Below are 17,889 nucleotides of genomic sequence, written 5' to 3' on the forward strand. Positions count from 1 at the left end.
AAGGTTAACATTCAAAATAAATGGGGCTTGCCACGCGGTGCAGAGGTAAAGAGTCCGCCTGCCTGGAAGCACCGTCTGGAGGCCTGGACGTGAGATGGCAGCGCTGCCCTCCGTGAAGGAAGGAGCAGAAGAGGCCTGCTGGCACCGCGTAGGCTGTGGGGCCGCCCTGCCCGCCGCGCCCCCTCCGCGCGGGTCGTGTCCTGAGACTCGCCTGAGCCCCGGCCGTGGACCCTGGCGGAGGGGCTGGGAGGGTCCCTCTCAGCTCAGCACTTCCTAGTTTGGACCACTTCACACCCGAGGCTGCTGTTGCTTTCCAGGCATCTGGCTGGTGCCCCAAGTCCTCCTGTGTAGCCGCAGACCAGGAGCGATGGCCCGAGCTCAATCTAGGGGCGCCTGGCCTCTTCCTTCCTTCACTGCCAGTTCTCACCTCGGCACTCGGGCCGGCTCCTTGCCTCAGCGGGACCTCCCTCTTCCATTTCCCACGAAGCTTCTGGTTTTCCCCGGGACCAGTGTGGGCCATGATCCACAGAACTCGCCGGCTGGCCTGGGGGCCAGAGCTTTTCCACCTAGGTTGCCAAAGCAGTGACTCCTTTAACACTGGCTCTCAGAAGGGCGGGGCTTCCCTGGTGGCTCAGTCCGTAAAGCGTCTGCGTACAAGCTGGAGATCCAGATTCAATCCCTGGGCCGGGAAGATCCCCTGGAGAAGGAAATGGCAACCCACTCCAGTACTCTTGCCTGGGAAATTCCATGGTAGGCTCCTACCTACCGCAGTACATGGGGAAGCAAAGAGGCGGACACGACTGAGCGACTTCACTCACTCACTCATTCAGGTTCGATCCCTGAGAAAATCCTCTGGAGTAGGAAATGGCAACTTACTCCAGTATTCTTGCCTGGAAAACTCCATGGACAGAGGAGCCTGGTGGGCTCCAGTCCATAGATTCGCAAAGGGTTGGATATGATTGAACGACTAAGTAGGGGCACACACTCACACGTATCCCAAATAAATAATTCATCTAATCCAACAGCAAAAACACCAATCTGATTAAAAAATGGGCAAAGGATCTGAATAGACGTTTTTCCAAAGAAGACATACAGATAGGTAACAGGTACATGCAAAGGTGTTTAACATCATTAATAATCAGGGAAAAACAAACAACTACAATGAGCTATCACTGTTAAAATGGTTATTATCAAAAGACCACAAATAACGATTGTGGGTGAGAAAGTGGAATACTTGTGCACTGTTAGTAGAAATGTAAATTGGTGAATCACTATAGAAGACAGTATGAGATCTCTTCAACAATTAAAATAGAACTGCCAAAAGATCTAGCAAGTTAACTTCTGGGTATTTATCTGAAGGAAACAAAAACACTAAATCAGAAAGATAAATTCACCCTCAAGTTAACTGCAGCATTATTTACAATAGCCAACACATGGAGGCAGCTGAAGTGTTTATTAATGGATGAATGCATAAAGAAAATGTGAAAAAAAATACACACACAATGGACTATTACTCAGCCATAAAAAAGAAGGAAATTCTTCCATTTTTGATAACTAGAACAGGTCTTGAGAGCACTATGCTGATTGAAATAAGTCAGACAGAGAAAGATATCATATGATCTCATGTATGTATAGAACCTAAAAAAAAAGAAAACAAAAACCAAAATGAACTCATAGATACAGAAAGCAGATTGGTGATTACTAGGGGTGGGAAGCTAGGGATGGTGAAAATGAGTGGAGGTGGTCAAAAGGTACAAACTTCTAGTTATAAAATAAATAATTCCTGGGGATATAATGTACATCATGGTGACTATATTATTAATCCTGTATATCTAAAAGTTTCTAAGAGAGTGAATCTTGAAAGTTCTCATCACAAGAAAAAATGTTTGTAACTATGCATGGTGATGGATATTAACTAGATTTTCTGTGGTGATTATCTGCAATCTGTGGTGATTATTTTGCAATGTATACAAATGTCAAATCAGTATGCCGTACACCTCAAACTAATATAATGTTATATGTCAATTATATATAAATTAAAAAATCTCAGACACCTTTATCCACACCTTGTACTTTAGTAGGGTTATACAATCCATCCAGAAAAAAATTTCCCCCACTATTGACCTCTCCTATTCTCATTATATAAAGAGATCCTGAGACACAACATTTTTCTGATTTTGGTGACATACTGCTTTACCTTGTCACTTCCAGAAAACCATTTACGTTTGCATATACAGCTTGCTCTCTGATCTTTTACCCTTACCATTGTCTTCTGATTCTAATGCAAGACTCCAGTGTTAATACTTCCATTTGGCTTGCAGATTATAAGTATGGAATGTATCAATTGTGCATTAATTAGAGATGAACTTTTACCTTCTCAGGTATGTTGTCCTTGTCAATGTTAATCAATTTTTTTAGGAAACCAGTTTCTGAAAGAAGTAACTTTGCTGTAGTCCAGTTAGGTTTCTTTTGCAGAAGAATACAAACTGCATTCATGACAGTCAGTACAAGGTAAGGAGGCCGTGTATATACTCTGTAATAGATGGTTAAAATCTAATCAACTTCATAACTGAAATCAAAGATACCTTATAAACTCTCTCAAAAGATAATACACACAGATTTTTTAACAAGTATTTTGGTAAGAAGAACTATTTGCCAATATATAGCTATTTCATTATTGGATATCTTCAAAAATTTGAGTATCTTTAGTATGTGGGTATCTTTGCTTTATAAAGATGAAATGAATAACACTTAGCTATGTAGAGCATACAAGTTAGATGTTAATTATTTTCATTACAAAAGTATTTGCTACAGAGTTCTTTAAAAGAAGGAACTTTCCTCTTTCATCCCAGTATTGGTTTACTGATAGCCACTTGACAGAAACACTATATGTGCGTGTGTGTGTGGGGTAGTTGAAAGTGAAGTGAACTGATTAAAGAAAGTACTTCTTAACTAATAGTAAAAAAAAAAAAAAAAAAGAAAGTCAACCCTATTCCTGTAATTTGAAGGGTGCTGTAAGGTGCAACTCCCTTTAAATACATCCTCTGATTATTCTTCATCCTGATCTAAAATTCCTACTATAAAGATCACAGATAATATAGAGTTGAGAGAGGGAGGGTAGATGGGAATTTGTCTCCTAAGTTATTAATGATGTAATTATTGGAACATTGGAAGTTGCCTCTTAGCTATGTCCTAATCAGCTGACATGTGTGTGTGTGTTAAGTCCCTTCAGTTGTGGAAACAGCAGGTGGGAAAGAGAATGACTAAACTGTGTCTCTGCTGCATGTCCTGAGAATAGCAGCGAAGATCATATCAGAAGGCATTTCATTTGTCTGGCATTTTGAAGTTAAGTGAAATGTACATTAGCAACATCACAGGGATAATCTTTAAAAAACAAACTAAAAAATAAATAAATAAAACCAAGGCATATGCAAGGAATTCAAGCATTAGGTTGTTTTCTTTAGCTTTAGTACAAGGGCAGGGGAAAGGGCCTGCTTAAACAGAGGAAACCAGTTAGCATTAATCTTTTTTGAGCACTTGCCTTATGCCGGACTATTCTAAACGTTTCACATGTTTCAACTCATCCAATCCTTTCAATATTTGTTATTACCCTAGTTGCATAGAAGGGAAGTTGAAATACAGAAAAGCTGTATACTAGAAAGCAGCAGTGCCAGAATTCCAACCCAGGAAGCTTGGTACCAGAGCCCATGATAGGTAAAATGGCTTATTCTAAAAATGGGATATAGACTTAACTTTTCCCATGCATTTTTGTTTTATTTTGAGTTCCTGCAACTCAAAAGAGACTTCAGTAACTTACTCACCTTAATTCAGAGACATCAGCTTTATCCAGGGCATTTAGAGCCACAAATGCTTTGTCGAGAGCTGGCAGTACACTTTTTAATTCTTTGTCAGCTTTCTGCAATAAAGTTATAAGCCCCTAAATACATATGAATGAATACAGTTGCATACTTAAAATTTTTATATTTTTAAGTTGGAAAATGTAATTCGACATTTTTACAATGCCCACGGATACAGAAGTTATGCTTCTGTATGACTTGGGGATGTACACACATGCTTGCACTGTTAGACACCTGTGTTACTGTCCTAAATTAGTGTATTTTGCAATCTGATGAGAAGTTATCTGTGAGAAGTGAAAACACTGAGTGTTTTCTGCCTTCTGTGTTAGACTTAGTGTAGTTTTAACACTGCCTTTTTGGGAGTGGTCCACTTAAAGATGGAATTCTAGGTGGCTCAATGGTAAAAGAATCCATCTGCCAATGCAGGAGACACCAGTTTGATCCTTGAGTCAGGAAGATCCCCTAGAAGAGGAAATGGCAACCCACACCAGTATTCTTGCCTGGAGAAGTCAAGAAGACAGAAGAACCTGGTGGGCTACAGTCCATGGGTCTCAAAGAGTTGGACACAAGTAAGCAACTGAGCATGCCATTTAAAGACAGAATTACTGTAAAGCTGATGTAGCTTAAGACCCTTCAGTTGCACAGATCCCCTTCCAAGGTCCTGGAAGGAATTTTGCCAATATGTGTGCAGGGTCATACTTTTTTGTAAGACATGCAAAAGTAAGACATTCTATTTGCAATCAGATAAGATCAATTTCTCTTTACACTTTTGACTGACTCTTTGTCAGGTATTCTATCAAGAAAGGTGCTGCTGGAATGATTGTGGATATTTTTGGGATTTCGCTAACACGCTGACTTGGGGATTATATTTATGTTGCTTAGAGTCACTTCTCTGTATAATTAAGTTATTACACACTATTACAAACATGAATGACTTCTAGAAGTACTTCTGTTGTCTGCTGTTCCAACTTTCCTGGTGATGTGCCACTGAGGTGAAGGGCCAGAGGTCATACTATAGTATAACTTGTATTTATAGTGCCCAGCTTCAGAATCTTGTCTGTAGAAAATCCTTCCACTTATTAAGATGAGTAAAATTGTAAGTAGATGGTAGATCCTCATTGACACCTACTCAAAATGGAAGTTCATTCTTTCATGAATATACTTGATAATGCAATGTACACTATTCTAAACCTACTATACACCCCCCCCCTTTTTTGATGAGAGTTATTCAACAAGAATTAATCATGGACTTTCAGGTAATAATTATTGCATTTGGAAAGATGTTTTAAAATGTCTCATTGAAAGAAATGAGAAATTACAGATTCCTTGTACAGATATATGTCAAAGGTGCCTTATTTTATATTTTTAATTCTTATCAGATCATTTTCAGAAAACAAAGCAGCTCTAGGGACTGTTTATTTGGTTTGTGTCATATCTCTCATTGCCTGAATAATTCTGTTTTTTTAAACAGGCCAATTCCCCTCTGTTCCCTCCAGTCAGAATTCCAGTAGGAACCAGTGTGGTGTAGCAGATGACCAAATGTTCAACCCTGGTCTGATCAATGGCCACCCCAAGTCAGAGAAGGCAGAGAGTGTAGTTTCACATTTTCCATGTGCAAAGGTTTTTCATGGAGCAACTCCATCTATTAAAAAAATATATATATATAATATATGTATTATATATAATATATATATAATATGTATTATATATATATATATATATATATATATATATTAGCTAAAACCTCAGTTGGGGGAATTATTTATTTATGTTAAATACAAAAGCTACTATCATTAATTAATATCTCAAAGCACAATAAATATTTAGGCAAGGTTTATTATAAACAATAGTGAATGTGGATAAATATTTCTAATAGCCTTTTTGATAATTTCAAAATATTTTGCTTGGCTTCTTGTTAGATCTGATTAGATCATCATTAAAAACATGGCTGAAGAATAAATAGTTCATACCAGAGATATGAGAGGTATCGGCCTGCCTTCTTCTCATTGTTTACTTGTACGTCCAGCATTAGCATTATTTTCAATCCAAGGTTTCTCTGAGAAACCTTTTCAAGCTACCTGTCCATATTTTAAGGGCTAATTTACTTCAAGCTGGATAACATAATGAGTAAATCCCTTCACTTGGACACAAATAAACTGCAGGGCTTCCTGTTGAGCATTGAGGAAATGAGGAGGCCACCACAACCAACCCTTCCATCCTTCATATGATCCTCTTGGAGGCCACATGCATTTCTGATAGGGGTTGAATGAGTTTTATTCATTGTAACCAGAAGAACCAGACTATCTATTTTCTTAAGGGACCCTTTGTCTTTGCACTTCACTTAATAGTACCTGCATGTAGTAGGTATTAATATAAATATTTTCTGGGAAAAAAATGAAAAACAGGCAAAGTTGGAGCACTTTATACTTAAGAGCAGTTAGCCTGACTTTAAAATTTTTTGGGTAGGAAACAATTTTGCAAATCTCTAAGTGACTTTCATTGATCATATTTTAATTTTACCTGAGCATACTCTTCTACGATTCTTACTTCTTCTGCCATGATTTCTTCATCCTGTTTAACAAGCATCTGAACTTTCTCAACCACTTGGGAATCTTTCTGTAGTTTTTCCATTAGGATTTCTTTCTCCTAATGAACCAAACAACTCTTCTTAAAATAAGTTTTAAGAGATATGATATCTTTTTAAAAAGAGAAATCAAATAGCTTATTTAATTCTTACAGAATTTGTCAAAATCACCTCGAAATATATTTGTTTAATAGACTAATAAAAATGATTGTAACAAATATAATTTCATATAATACACATAAAGATTGATGATGAGTAATGATTTTTAGAATACTTGGCCAACTGCAAGTTACCACAGTGCATTTCAGATGTATTTAACTAATAACTGCAGATTTTTCTATTTCTTTTATAATTAGCTAAATACTTATTGGCTCCCCAGGTGGCTCAGTATTAAAGAATGCACCTGCCAATGCAGGAGACTTGGATTCTATCCCTGGGGAAGGAAGATCCCCTGGAGGAAGAAATGGCAACCCACTCCAGTATTCTTGGCCTGGAAAATTCCATGGACAGAGGAGTCTGGTGTTCTATAGTCCATGGGGTCACAAAGAGACACAGCTGAGTGACTGAGCACATATATCAATGATCACATTTAATTATTAAAATATAATAATGGCTGAGTAATATTCCATTACATATAGGTACCACATCTTTATCCAGTCATCTGTTGATGGACATCTACGTTGCTTCTGTGGCCTATTGTAAATAGTGTTGCAATGAACATTGGGGTACTTGAGTCTCTTTGAGTTACTGTTTTCTCAGGGTATGTGTCCAGTAGTGGAATTGCTGGGTCATATGGCAGTTCTCACAGATGTAGAGAAAGGACTTGTGGACACAGGGCAGGAAGGAGAGGGTGGGACGAACTGGAAGAGAAGCAGTGACACGCATACACTACCATGGCCAAAACAGATAGTGGGAAGCTGCTGCATACACAGGGAGCTCAGCTTGGTGCTCTGTGGTGACCCAGAGGGTTGGAGTGGGGGCTGGGTGTGAGGGAGATGCAAGAAGGAGGACATATATGTTCACATATGGCTGCAGAAACTAATACAATCTTATAAGCCAATTATATTCCAATAAAAATAAATTTAAAAATACAATGATGCTACTACTTTGCTATTGTTGTTGTTACCGCTTCCCTCGTTTTACAGATAAGAAAACTAAGCTAAGAGAGGTTGCACAGCTGCATGGTAGTAAAGCTGAAGTTCTCACCATGTTTGTCAAGTATCAGCTTCTGCTTTCAAACACCATTCCATGTTAAACCATAAAATTTTTAAAAGAGATCCCAAATCAAACATACCTTTGTTTTTTGTTCTATTTGAGGGCCAAGAATCAAGAGCTCCTCCTGCATATCTGTAACTAAAGCAGTTGTTTCCAGGATTTTGGATAGGCCCATATGGAAACGTTCCCTGAAGGGAAAGAAAATATTAAGAAAGTATTTTGTTGTTCAGTTGCTCAGTAATGTCCAACTCTCTGCAACCCCATGGACTGCAGCACACCAGGCTTCTTTGTCTTTCACTATCTCCTAAAGTTTGTTCAAATTCATGTCCATTGAGTCAATGACCCAAACATCTTATCCTGTCATTCCCTTTTCTCTCCTCATGCCCTCAATCTTTCCCAGCATCAGGGTCTTTTCCAATGAGTTGGCTCTTTGCATCAATTAAGGAAGTATAGATATAACAAAATAATATCCAAGCAAGATTCACTGTAATCATGGACTGGAAGACCACATAGTAAAGATGCCCATTCTCCCCAAAATGATATATAGGTTTAATGCAATTCCTGTCAGAATCTCAGTAAAAAAAATTTTTTTATGTATAGATGTGCTTATTCTAAGATTTATATGGAAAAGCAAATGAACTAAGGTAATTAAAATAATTTTGAAAAAAAAAAAGTAGGTGGAATTATTCTACCTGATTTTAAGACTGATTACATAGCAACAGTAATCAAGACTACGTGGTATTGGCAGAGAGATAGATATGAAGATTGATGGAACAGATAGAGAAGACAAAAGTAAACCCACACAAGTACACCTAACTCAGTTTTGACAAAGGTGCAAAAGCAATAGAGGAAGAAAAGGTTTTTCAACAAATGGTGCTGGGGCATCAGTTACACCAGATGAACTGTAACCTAAACCTTACACCTTATGTTTATGCAAAAATTAACTTGAAATGGACCATAGAATTAAATGCAAAACTATACTACTTTTAGAAGAAAATATAGGAAAAAGTGATCAGGATCTAGGGCTTGGTGAAGAGTTCTTAGACAGGAGAAGCATAATTTATAAAAGAAAAAAATCATAAATTGGACTTCATCTAAAATTAGGACCCTTTTCTCTGTGAAAGGGAGAATGAAAATACAAGCTACCAACTGGAATAGGATATTTGTAATCCACATATTTGACAAAAGACTTATTTTAGGGTATATAAAGAATTCTCAAGCTAACAATAAAAAATTTGAACAATTTAGAAATATGAAAAGATATGAAGAGACATTAAATTGAAAAGGATACATGGATGGCAAATAAGGGCATGAAAAGATATTCAGCATCACTAACTATTAAGGTGTAAATTAAGATCACAATGTCATATAATTACATACTTATTAAAATAGTCAATATAGAAAATAGTGACAATACCAAATGCTCTCAAGGATGCAGAGAAACTGAATCTCCCATACACAATTTATAAAACTACAAAAAATAGTACAGTCATTTTGAGTAACAATTTGATATTTTCTTCATAGGTCAGATGACCTAACAGTCATACTCTTGCCATTTATCCTAGAGAAATAGAAATTTATATCTGCCCAGAAAACTGTACAGAGATATATTCATAATAACTCCAAATTAGAATCAGCCCAAATTCCTTCAATGGTTAGACAAACTGTGGTATACCCATATGGACTATTACTTTGGCAATAAAAAGGAATAAACTCATGATACATGCAATAGCTTAGATCCCAGAGGCATTATGTTGAGTGAAAGCACTATCACTCTCTGTATGTGAAGAATAAAAATGGAGAAATGCAGGATAGATTAGCAGTTGCAAGGTATTTGGTATAGGAGGAAGAAAAGAGTGAGAGTGACTGTAAAGAGGGTAGCAGTAGCGGAAATCTTTGTGGTAATGAACTAGTTCTATATCTTGATTGCTGTTGTGGTTATACAAATTACTACAAATGTTAAAGGTGAATGGCATAGACCTAAAAACACACATTGTACCAATGACAGTTTCCTGGTTTTGATGTTGTACTATAGTTATGTAAAATGTGAGCACTGAGAGAAACTGAGTAAAAGGTACTTTGGACCTCTTGGTAATATTTTTGCAACTTCCCGTGTGTCTAATAATGTCCAAAACAAATTTTCTTTTTAAATAAGAAACAATAAGATAAGTTTGAAAATTTTTCATTTGTCTATTCACTAGAATAAAAAACTGAAAATATACATTTGTATGGAATAAAATAAACTGAAAAATTTAAATAAGAAGACTGCAAAGCTATTGGTCAACAAAATTTTAGTTCTAAGACAGGGAATAAGTTCCATAGAGCATTTTCTAAAAATTGAATATATGATTTCTATTTTTTGGGCTTTCATAATCTATGAGAACATCATCACCTATACCCTTTAAATTGTGAATTACGCAGATATTTTTGATATTTTATTCTTTTATCTAGCTCTAGGATAGGTCCTCAAAAGTCTCATGTGGATTACCACATTAGCTTTTAAGTCTTCTTTGTTTTTAATTTTTGTCTCTCTCCAATTTATTCTCCATACCAGAGTGATCTTCCTAAGATAAGTCTATTTATACTATTTACTTATTTAAAGAGTTATTATTTGTTGTGTGTTGTGTACATCAGACATCGTGCTTAGCATTTAATTTGTAAACATATGACCCCCTAGAAACAGGTGATATTAAAAATAAAGTGGACTTAAAGGAAAAACTAAAGAAACAGAGACACCTGAAACTAAGCTCCCAATGAAGCACACACTTATGACAGGTCATTTGGGCTTTAAAAGTGATTATTTCCCAAAAGGATATCTCCCATTGAAGCAGGATGTTAAGTGTTTTGGGGGTGGAGAAGAGGTGTGGACTGGGTGTAAGAGACCCAAAGCATGTAATTATCCCTTCCCTTCCCTTTTTTCTTGTCCCATATTTATCCCTGGGGAATTTCTTAATGGATTTGTAAGAAGTAAAGAAGAGTTATAAAGTTGGGACTTATAACCTGGTGCTTCTTTTTACCACCTAGCTATACTTGATGGATATAAGCACTGATGGATATTCATGATAATGATCATGCACATAAGGTGATAACCTATGGTAATCCTGATTACACATTAGGGGGGTTAGGAGATGTTCTAGGATAGTTCAAGGTACATAAGGAAGAAATATTGAGCAACTTAGGGATGTACAATGTGGGTAAGACATGGGGAAGACTGGGAAGTAGATAAAGTGATTGTGACAGATACTGGTCATACCAGTCATGACTGTGAATGGAGAGTAACACTCCTGGATGATGTGAAGGGGACACCTTAGAAACCTGGAGGTCGGAGGTAGAAGGAAGTTCCATCAATTCCTTATAACTCTTGTCTATATGGCATCTGGCCAATTTACTCAGCCTGCGGCTATCATACTCATTTTAATCACTAACCAAAAAAAGGCTTAATCCATGGACTCTCTGAAACATTTTAGGAACTGCTAACCCAGAGGAGTGAACGACCTTTATGTAAAACAATGGAACAAGATTAACCTTCTGAACTAATAGGACTGTTTTCACAGACTGCAGCAACTGCTGTGCAATTGATGTTGAATGCGCCGAAGTTGTTGACAGAAAATAAAGGAGACTCTGATACCATGTGAATAAAATGCTGCTGCTGAGGTTGCCACTGCTTCTGTAAACGTCAGATCTATACTTGTGTGCCACATACAAACTAGTTTAAACTCTCAAGCATGAGTGGTGGTGAAAATTTTCATTGCCCTGGGCTTCCAGCTGGCCAATAAAGGCAGAGTATGGGCGACTGTCAATTATTGATGCATTTAGATCAGTAACAATTTTAACTGGCTTGGCTCAAGATACGAAACCTGTCTGTGGCCTGTCCTCCAAGTGGCAGTCATCATGGCCATTCTCACCCAATGTTGTCCAAGAATGGATTTGGCCTAAGTCCCTATCAGTGCGCTTAACTGGGGTATCTGATAGAGTGGGCTGTTCTTTTCAGCTGGATAAAGGTTGGAGGATAGAGCTGTAAAGGAATGCCTTCACGTGGTACACCCTGGCAACCTTTCATGCCTTCCATAGGCCACACAGGAGAAGGTTGAACTACAACTGAGATAGGTCTGTGATCCTTCTGGAACATGAGAGCATGCAATGCTTGTCAGTAGATGCTTTAAGACCATTTCCCACTGTCTTTGTCTTCTGGGGGGCTGTCATGAGATTGTTTCTCAATGACTCTAGAGTTCTGATTAGATATGAGACTTCTACCTCAGGTTTCCTCCCCCACCTTCCCAGGTCTAGCTGAAGGTTCTAAAACTGCTGAGCTGCAGCATGACGTCGACTTCTCAGCAACAGGGCATTCCACTATCAGTGTTGTAGTTGGGAGAAGGAAATAGCAACCCACTCCAGTACTCTTGCCTGGAGAATCCCATGGTCAGAGCAGCCTGGTGGGCTACAGTCCATGGGGTCCCAAAGAGTTGGACACAACTGAGTGACTTTCACTTTCATTTAATGGGATAATGGACATGGGGAATGGCAATGCTGGTTACTCTTGTTTTCCTTGTCCATGTCTGACTTTAATAGTCTATTGCTTCTTCACTGGCTGAATCTGGCAGCCTTGCCTTTACAGGGGCAGCCTGTGAATGACCACAGGGGAGATAGACACCTACCTCTTTTAAGATCTTCTGTAGCTTTTGCTCTTTTCCCTCCAATGAAAAGGTGGATTTGGGTTCACTTGCATTTGTATCCCTTTTTACAAATAAGAGCACAAAAATAGGACACATATATCTGACTTGGTCTCAAAGTCTTACCTCTTCTTTTGCATTTCCTTCTCTCGGGACTTCAAAATGTAGGCAAATGTATCCATGAATCGCAAGTAGTTACTGGGAGTGATATAATAAGGCCTTCTAGTTGTTTGAAAGTATTTTATGTTCAACTCGTTTATGCTTCTGTGGATTTGGACACATGTTGGGGCAAGTTTTTCTTTTAAGTTCTGAAAAATAGTAATTTCTAAGAATTAAGAGAAAGCAGTCTAAATACACACACACACACACACACACACACACAAAGAAAATTGACACTGCAAATACATTTGTTATTTCTGAGATATGGAGATGCAGAAAAAGGGTTTGGATGAATGGGACTAAAAACACATGAGTTTTAGTGGTTAGGATGACGTTAGGGTGGAAAAGACAAAAAAAAAAAAAAAGTTTAACAATAAATGACATCTCAGCTAGGTTTTCCCCTTGTTTCTACCACAGTGCTCCAAGGATTTAGGGTACATTGTCAATGGCCAAGGTTTATAGTGCTTTATCTCTTTTCTTCCTTTCTTTAAAGTAGGTTATTGATAGCAAGATACCCAATTTTCTTGAGTAAAATAAAGCTAGAAAAATGTAAGGACTTAAAGGATGTCAGCCCTCTGTATCTGTGGGTTCTGCACCCACAGATTCAAACACCACTGGAAATACTCTTAAATATTCCAGAAAGTTTCCAAAAGCAAAACATGAATTTCTCTTGTGCTGGCAACTATTTACATAGCATTTGCATTGTATTTACAATTATTTACATATACTTACATTGTATTAGGTATTACAAGTAATTTAATGATGATTTAAAATATATCATAGAATGTGCACATATTATGGGTAAATGCTATACCATTTTACATAAGGGACTTAAGCATCCAGGGCTTCCCTCATAGCTCACTTGGTCAAGAATCTGCCTGCAATGCAGGAGACCCTGCTTCGATTCCCAGGTTGGGAGGATCCTCTGGAGAAGGGATAGGCTACCCAGTCCAGTATTCTTGGGCTCCCCTTGTGGTTGAGCTGGTAAAGAATCTGCCTGCAATACAGGAGATGTGGGTTTGATCCCTGGGTTGGGAAGATCCCTTGGAGAAGGGAAACACTACCAATTCCAGTATTTCGGCCTGGAGAACTCCATGGACTGTATAGTCCATAGGGTCACAAAGAGTCAGGCATGACTGAGTGACTTTCACTTTCACTTGAGCATCCTGATTTTGGTATCTTGCAGGGTTTGGGGGAGGGGGCTGGAACCAGTTCCTTACGGAAATCAATGGATCAAATCAATGTAGAGATACAGGCAGGCAAAACTAGAGTAGAAAGAGTGTCCTCTTTGCTTACCTTCAGAGAGAATCTGACTTGAACATAACCTAGTCCTGTTTATGCATCTCCAAACCACCCAGCCTAGCTAAACTGGTCATTCGTAACTCAGCTGCAATTTCTTGCTGGTTCCTCCCTGAATCTACCCTTTCTGGCCTTTGCTTTCCTTGAACACTTGGACAAGTAAGGTTGTATACCCCTTTCTAGGCCCCACAGAGTTTCAGGCCTCTCTGAATTTACAGCTTCTTTTGCCAACATCTCTCGGGATCTTCATTTGAATCACTCTAGCATAGATTTTTCTGACTTGTGGCTCATGAGTTCTGAGGTAAATTTGCGTGTGACTTGTGCTCTCCTTTCTTTGTAGTTGTGTTGCTGTAACCAACCCAGTGAATTTCACAAGAAGTACACAGAAGGTTGCAGTGTCCTCACCAGAGCATGCGACATGGAGGCTGTTTACCTTCATGGAAATCTGCTGTCTACCATGAGGGCAGAACAGTGAGGAGACCCCAGCAGCGAGGAATCTGGGCATCATTGAGACAGGGTGAATTAGGGGGCAAAAGAGATGAGAAATTGATAAAGAGTCAAGACAAACACTTGACTTATTTCATAATTTTGCCCACAACTGCCTCTCTTTGCCCACCTAAGGTTGTCATTCAGAGATGTAGTGTTGTTGGATTCTGATAATAAATTGAAATCTTCACTTGCATTAGATTTCGTTAAAGGGGTTATATTTACCTCTCTGCTCTTGATATCCACTTTTTCTCTTAAGAAAGCGTCAGCTACAATCAGGAGAGCTTCTTCTGGCCACTTCTCATACCAATCAACCGTGCAGGAGCTGATCAGGGAAGGATATAGTCTACAGTTTTGGTGAAAGTTAGGTCGTGTAGGGCTCATGGTCATAAAAATATGAAGATTTTTGTGTATTCTCTGAAAATTAATGACAACATGATTTGTTTAAATGCAATCCACTGCTTTGAAGGAAATATTATATTTAAAATTTCATTTAAAATTTGTTTCAATTTTTTCCTTAATGGGGGGAGTAGAAACCTATTAATAATGTACTGAGTGTCTGTCATAAACCAGAGTCCTTCCAAGGGAAACTACAAGCTTCACAGAGCCCTTCTGAGGAAAGGAGCCAGGTTCTGTTCTAGGGGACCTCACCCTCTTGACTTCAGCTGGATGGACTGGGTAGGGGAGTCACTGGACTCAGAATATTCCTTGTATAAACCATCCTTTATAAGGGGATCTGGTGCTAGAGCTCTATTCAGTAGGGCAGTTTATATCAGATGGTGATGGGTCTGACTAACTGTTTCCTCTGGAGTGGAGTGCATTTAAGACTCACAGAAACTCAAAGTAAGAAACAGTCAGATGAATTAAAGCTAAAAGAGATGCAGAGAATCAGAACAATGTTATGTACAGAACACCACAGAGATACTAACAAACTCCCACAGCTGCAGGATTACAGCCAAGCAGTATTAGATTCTATATAACTTTTCAGGTCCAAGGCAAAGTGCTGGCTTCAAAGAAGTTTGCCTGCATCCTTGCCCCACCTAGAACCTGATTGAGTTGTTGCTGTTCTTGGCTTCTTGGAAGGACTGACCACAGGGCACAGATTCCTTCCTCATTTCATACGTCACTTAATGATAAAACCACATTATTGAAAGCAGCTTCAGTGAGTCAATGATCCATTTAACTCAAAGGGTTCGACTTGTACAAAGTGATAACATCTTTGAGTATCAAGCAACCTATTTTGCCAAGTAAGAGTAGTAAAGCTGAAAGAAGACTAAAGGGTAAGATTTCCCCTCTCATGCTTGTCTTTAAAATTTTTATAAAAGCAAATGCAACTCCTCAATGCAAAATTCACAAAATACAGAAATCTTCAAATTGAAGATGAATTTGCATGTGTACTTAATTGTGTCCTACTCTTTGCGACCCCATGGACTGTAGCCCACTAGGCTCTTCTGTCCATGGACATTTTCCAGGCAAGAGTACTGGAGTGGGTTGTCATTTCCCACTCCAGGGGATCTTCCTGACCCAAGGACTGAAATGTGTCTCTTGTGTCTCCTGCACTGGTGGGCGTGTTCTTTACTGAGCCGCATGGGAAAACCCACAAAACGGAATCACCTCTCTCTGCTTTGCCCATTTGCAAATCCTACTTCAGGATATCCAACAGTTTAAGGTGTGTTTTCACTGTTTATTATTACTGTAAAAAACTCAAATCATTTTTGAAAGTATGGCATATATATAAAATTAAAATTGATTTCTACTTGGGATTCTTATTTTTTATTTCTGGAGGGCACTATTCGCCACACTCTAAATCAGAATTTATTTTCCTTTTCCAATCACAATCTATTGGGTAAACCAATTTTGTAAAGAAGTGCTTGAGTGTCACAAGTTTTCAGGATAACTCCTGTCCTTCTTTCTATTGCAGCATTCTAAAATACAACTCAATTCAAACATCCATTTATATTATATTGTGCTCATACAATTGTGGATTCCATTCCCAGAATTTTTTACGTGTTTTTGTTGTGCAAGATCACTAAGCATCTGCTGAGGAAGGGATGGTGGTTCAGTTCAATTTTCAAATGTCTCCATAAAAGATAGAAGCTGACTTTAGAAATAAGTTGGCCTGGGGTACTTTACCAGTGAACATTTTGGCTTGGGTACTCATATCTATCTGTTCACTGAGCCACTGGTCAGTCATCATGTCTTAAAGATACAGAATGCCTAGGTAATTTGTCCAATTTATATCTCTTATCAAGCTGATTCTTTCACAGCAAGCTCACTGCTGAATTCATTCTGAATATTATCTGCTCTACCTGGATGACCCATAACCTCCTGGACAGTTCTAGGGCTTTTTAAGGGGATGAGCAATTCTTGTTTCTTTTCTTTCCAGGCTTGTTACCAGCATACAACTGAAATAGAAAACCTCATTGGGTAGAAAGGGATCACAGGGTGTGAAGTAATCTTGGGATCTTATTTCTCTTATTGCCTCAGCTATTATTATTTTTTTAAGTCATTATTAGCCAGTCAGTCCCAGATTCTTGCTCATGTTTGTCCTGCCTATGGTGTTCTATGTTTAAGGATGGCAGTCATTTTTTTTTTTGGCAGTCATTATTATAGCTTTAAAAACTCATGTAAAAAACCAAAGAAATTATCCAACTTGAAATTTATGTACAGAATTATAAACATAGTCTATTTTTTTATGCAGACCTTTATGTTCATTGCAGGATTATTTTCAACAAATAGTGGACACTGGCATAAATTTTTGTGAAATTTGAACATAGTCTATTTTCAATTTAATATGACAATTTGATAAAGACAATTCACAAAAATGTACCTTTTGGAAGAACGAAAGTAAAATTTGCCTATTATCAACATAACCAGACTCTTCGGCAAGAGATCTAAGCCTGAGGGCAATCGCATCCAGCTCTTCATTTTCAAACAAGTCAGGTATTTTCCCCAGATTAATAATGCTGTTCAAATCTTCCATAAATAATTCCTTAGGAAAAACATACATTTAATCAGGAATGAGTAGATTGGGCATGTATTCTACTCTGGATAGAGCAAATCAAGAAAGCAATAGTGTTTCAGGAGAACTTAGATCAAAAAAATAACTTCTCTTAATGTGAACCCATCAAAAACATTTTGTTCTGAGCCAAAATAAGCTTCATCTATTCATTCATTTATTCAAACATTGGGGAAACAGATTTGGTACCGACAGTATGCCAAACACTGTGCTGTGCACTGGGGAAGAGGCATGGGAGGAGTGGGTACAATAATTAAGGTGAGCAGGGACTCTGCTTCACACGGTTTATAGTAGTTCTCGGTATGTCTACTTTTGTGTTTGAATACTACACAAACTATTAGAAATCACATGGCCAAAAGCTTATTTTAATTTAACTGAGAACATCTCTATAAAGGGTTCCAAAATGAATGGGAAGGTAACAGAGGAGAAGAAGCAATGAAAGAAATTCTACCAGAGGAGTAATAAAAAAGTATGAGCATTTTGGTTTTTAGAATAAATCCAAGCTTTCTTTTAACAAAAAAGCATTATTAGCATTATCAATGCCTCAAGATACAGTATTCTTTAGTCACTCACAGGGACATGGTATTTCAGCCCAGTTGA

The 17,889-nt window shown here is 38.1% G+C and overlaps 1 protein-coding gene across 1 annotated transcript in view; it reads right to left on the minus strand.

Moving 5' to 3' along the window:
* Positions 1–17,889, minus strand: part of DNAH14 (dynein axonemal heavy chain 14) — a 400,834-nt gene that overhangs the window by 98,124 nt on the left and 284,821 nt on the right. Inside the window, exons 56-62 of the mRNA XM_070474451.1 lie at positions 17,101–17,262; positions 14,496–14,687; positions 12,453–12,634; positions 7,736–7,844; positions 6,378–6,503; positions 3,822–3,916; positions 2,374–2,533 (exon numbers count right to left, since the gene is read on the minus strand). Coding sequence (XP_070330552.1) covers positions 2,374–2,533; positions 3,822–3,916; positions 6,378–6,503; positions 7,736–7,844; positions 12,453–12,634; positions 14,496–14,687; positions 17,101–17,262 — 1,026 coding nt within the window. The remainder of the gene's footprint in view (positions 1–2,373; positions 2,534–3,821; positions 3,917–6,377; positions 6,504–7,735; positions 7,845–12,452; positions 12,635–14,495; positions 14,688–17,100; positions 17,263–17,889) is intronic.

The sequence above is a fragment of the Odocoileus virginianus genome, chromosome 11 (assembly GCF_023699985.2).
Source record: "Odocoileus virginianus isolate 20LAN1187 ecotype Illinois chromosome 11, Ovbor_1.2, whole genome shotgun sequence".
Classification (NCBI taxonomy): domain Eukaryota; kingdom Metazoa; phylum Chordata; class Mammalia; order Artiodactyla; family Cervidae; genus Odocoileus; species Odocoileus virginianus.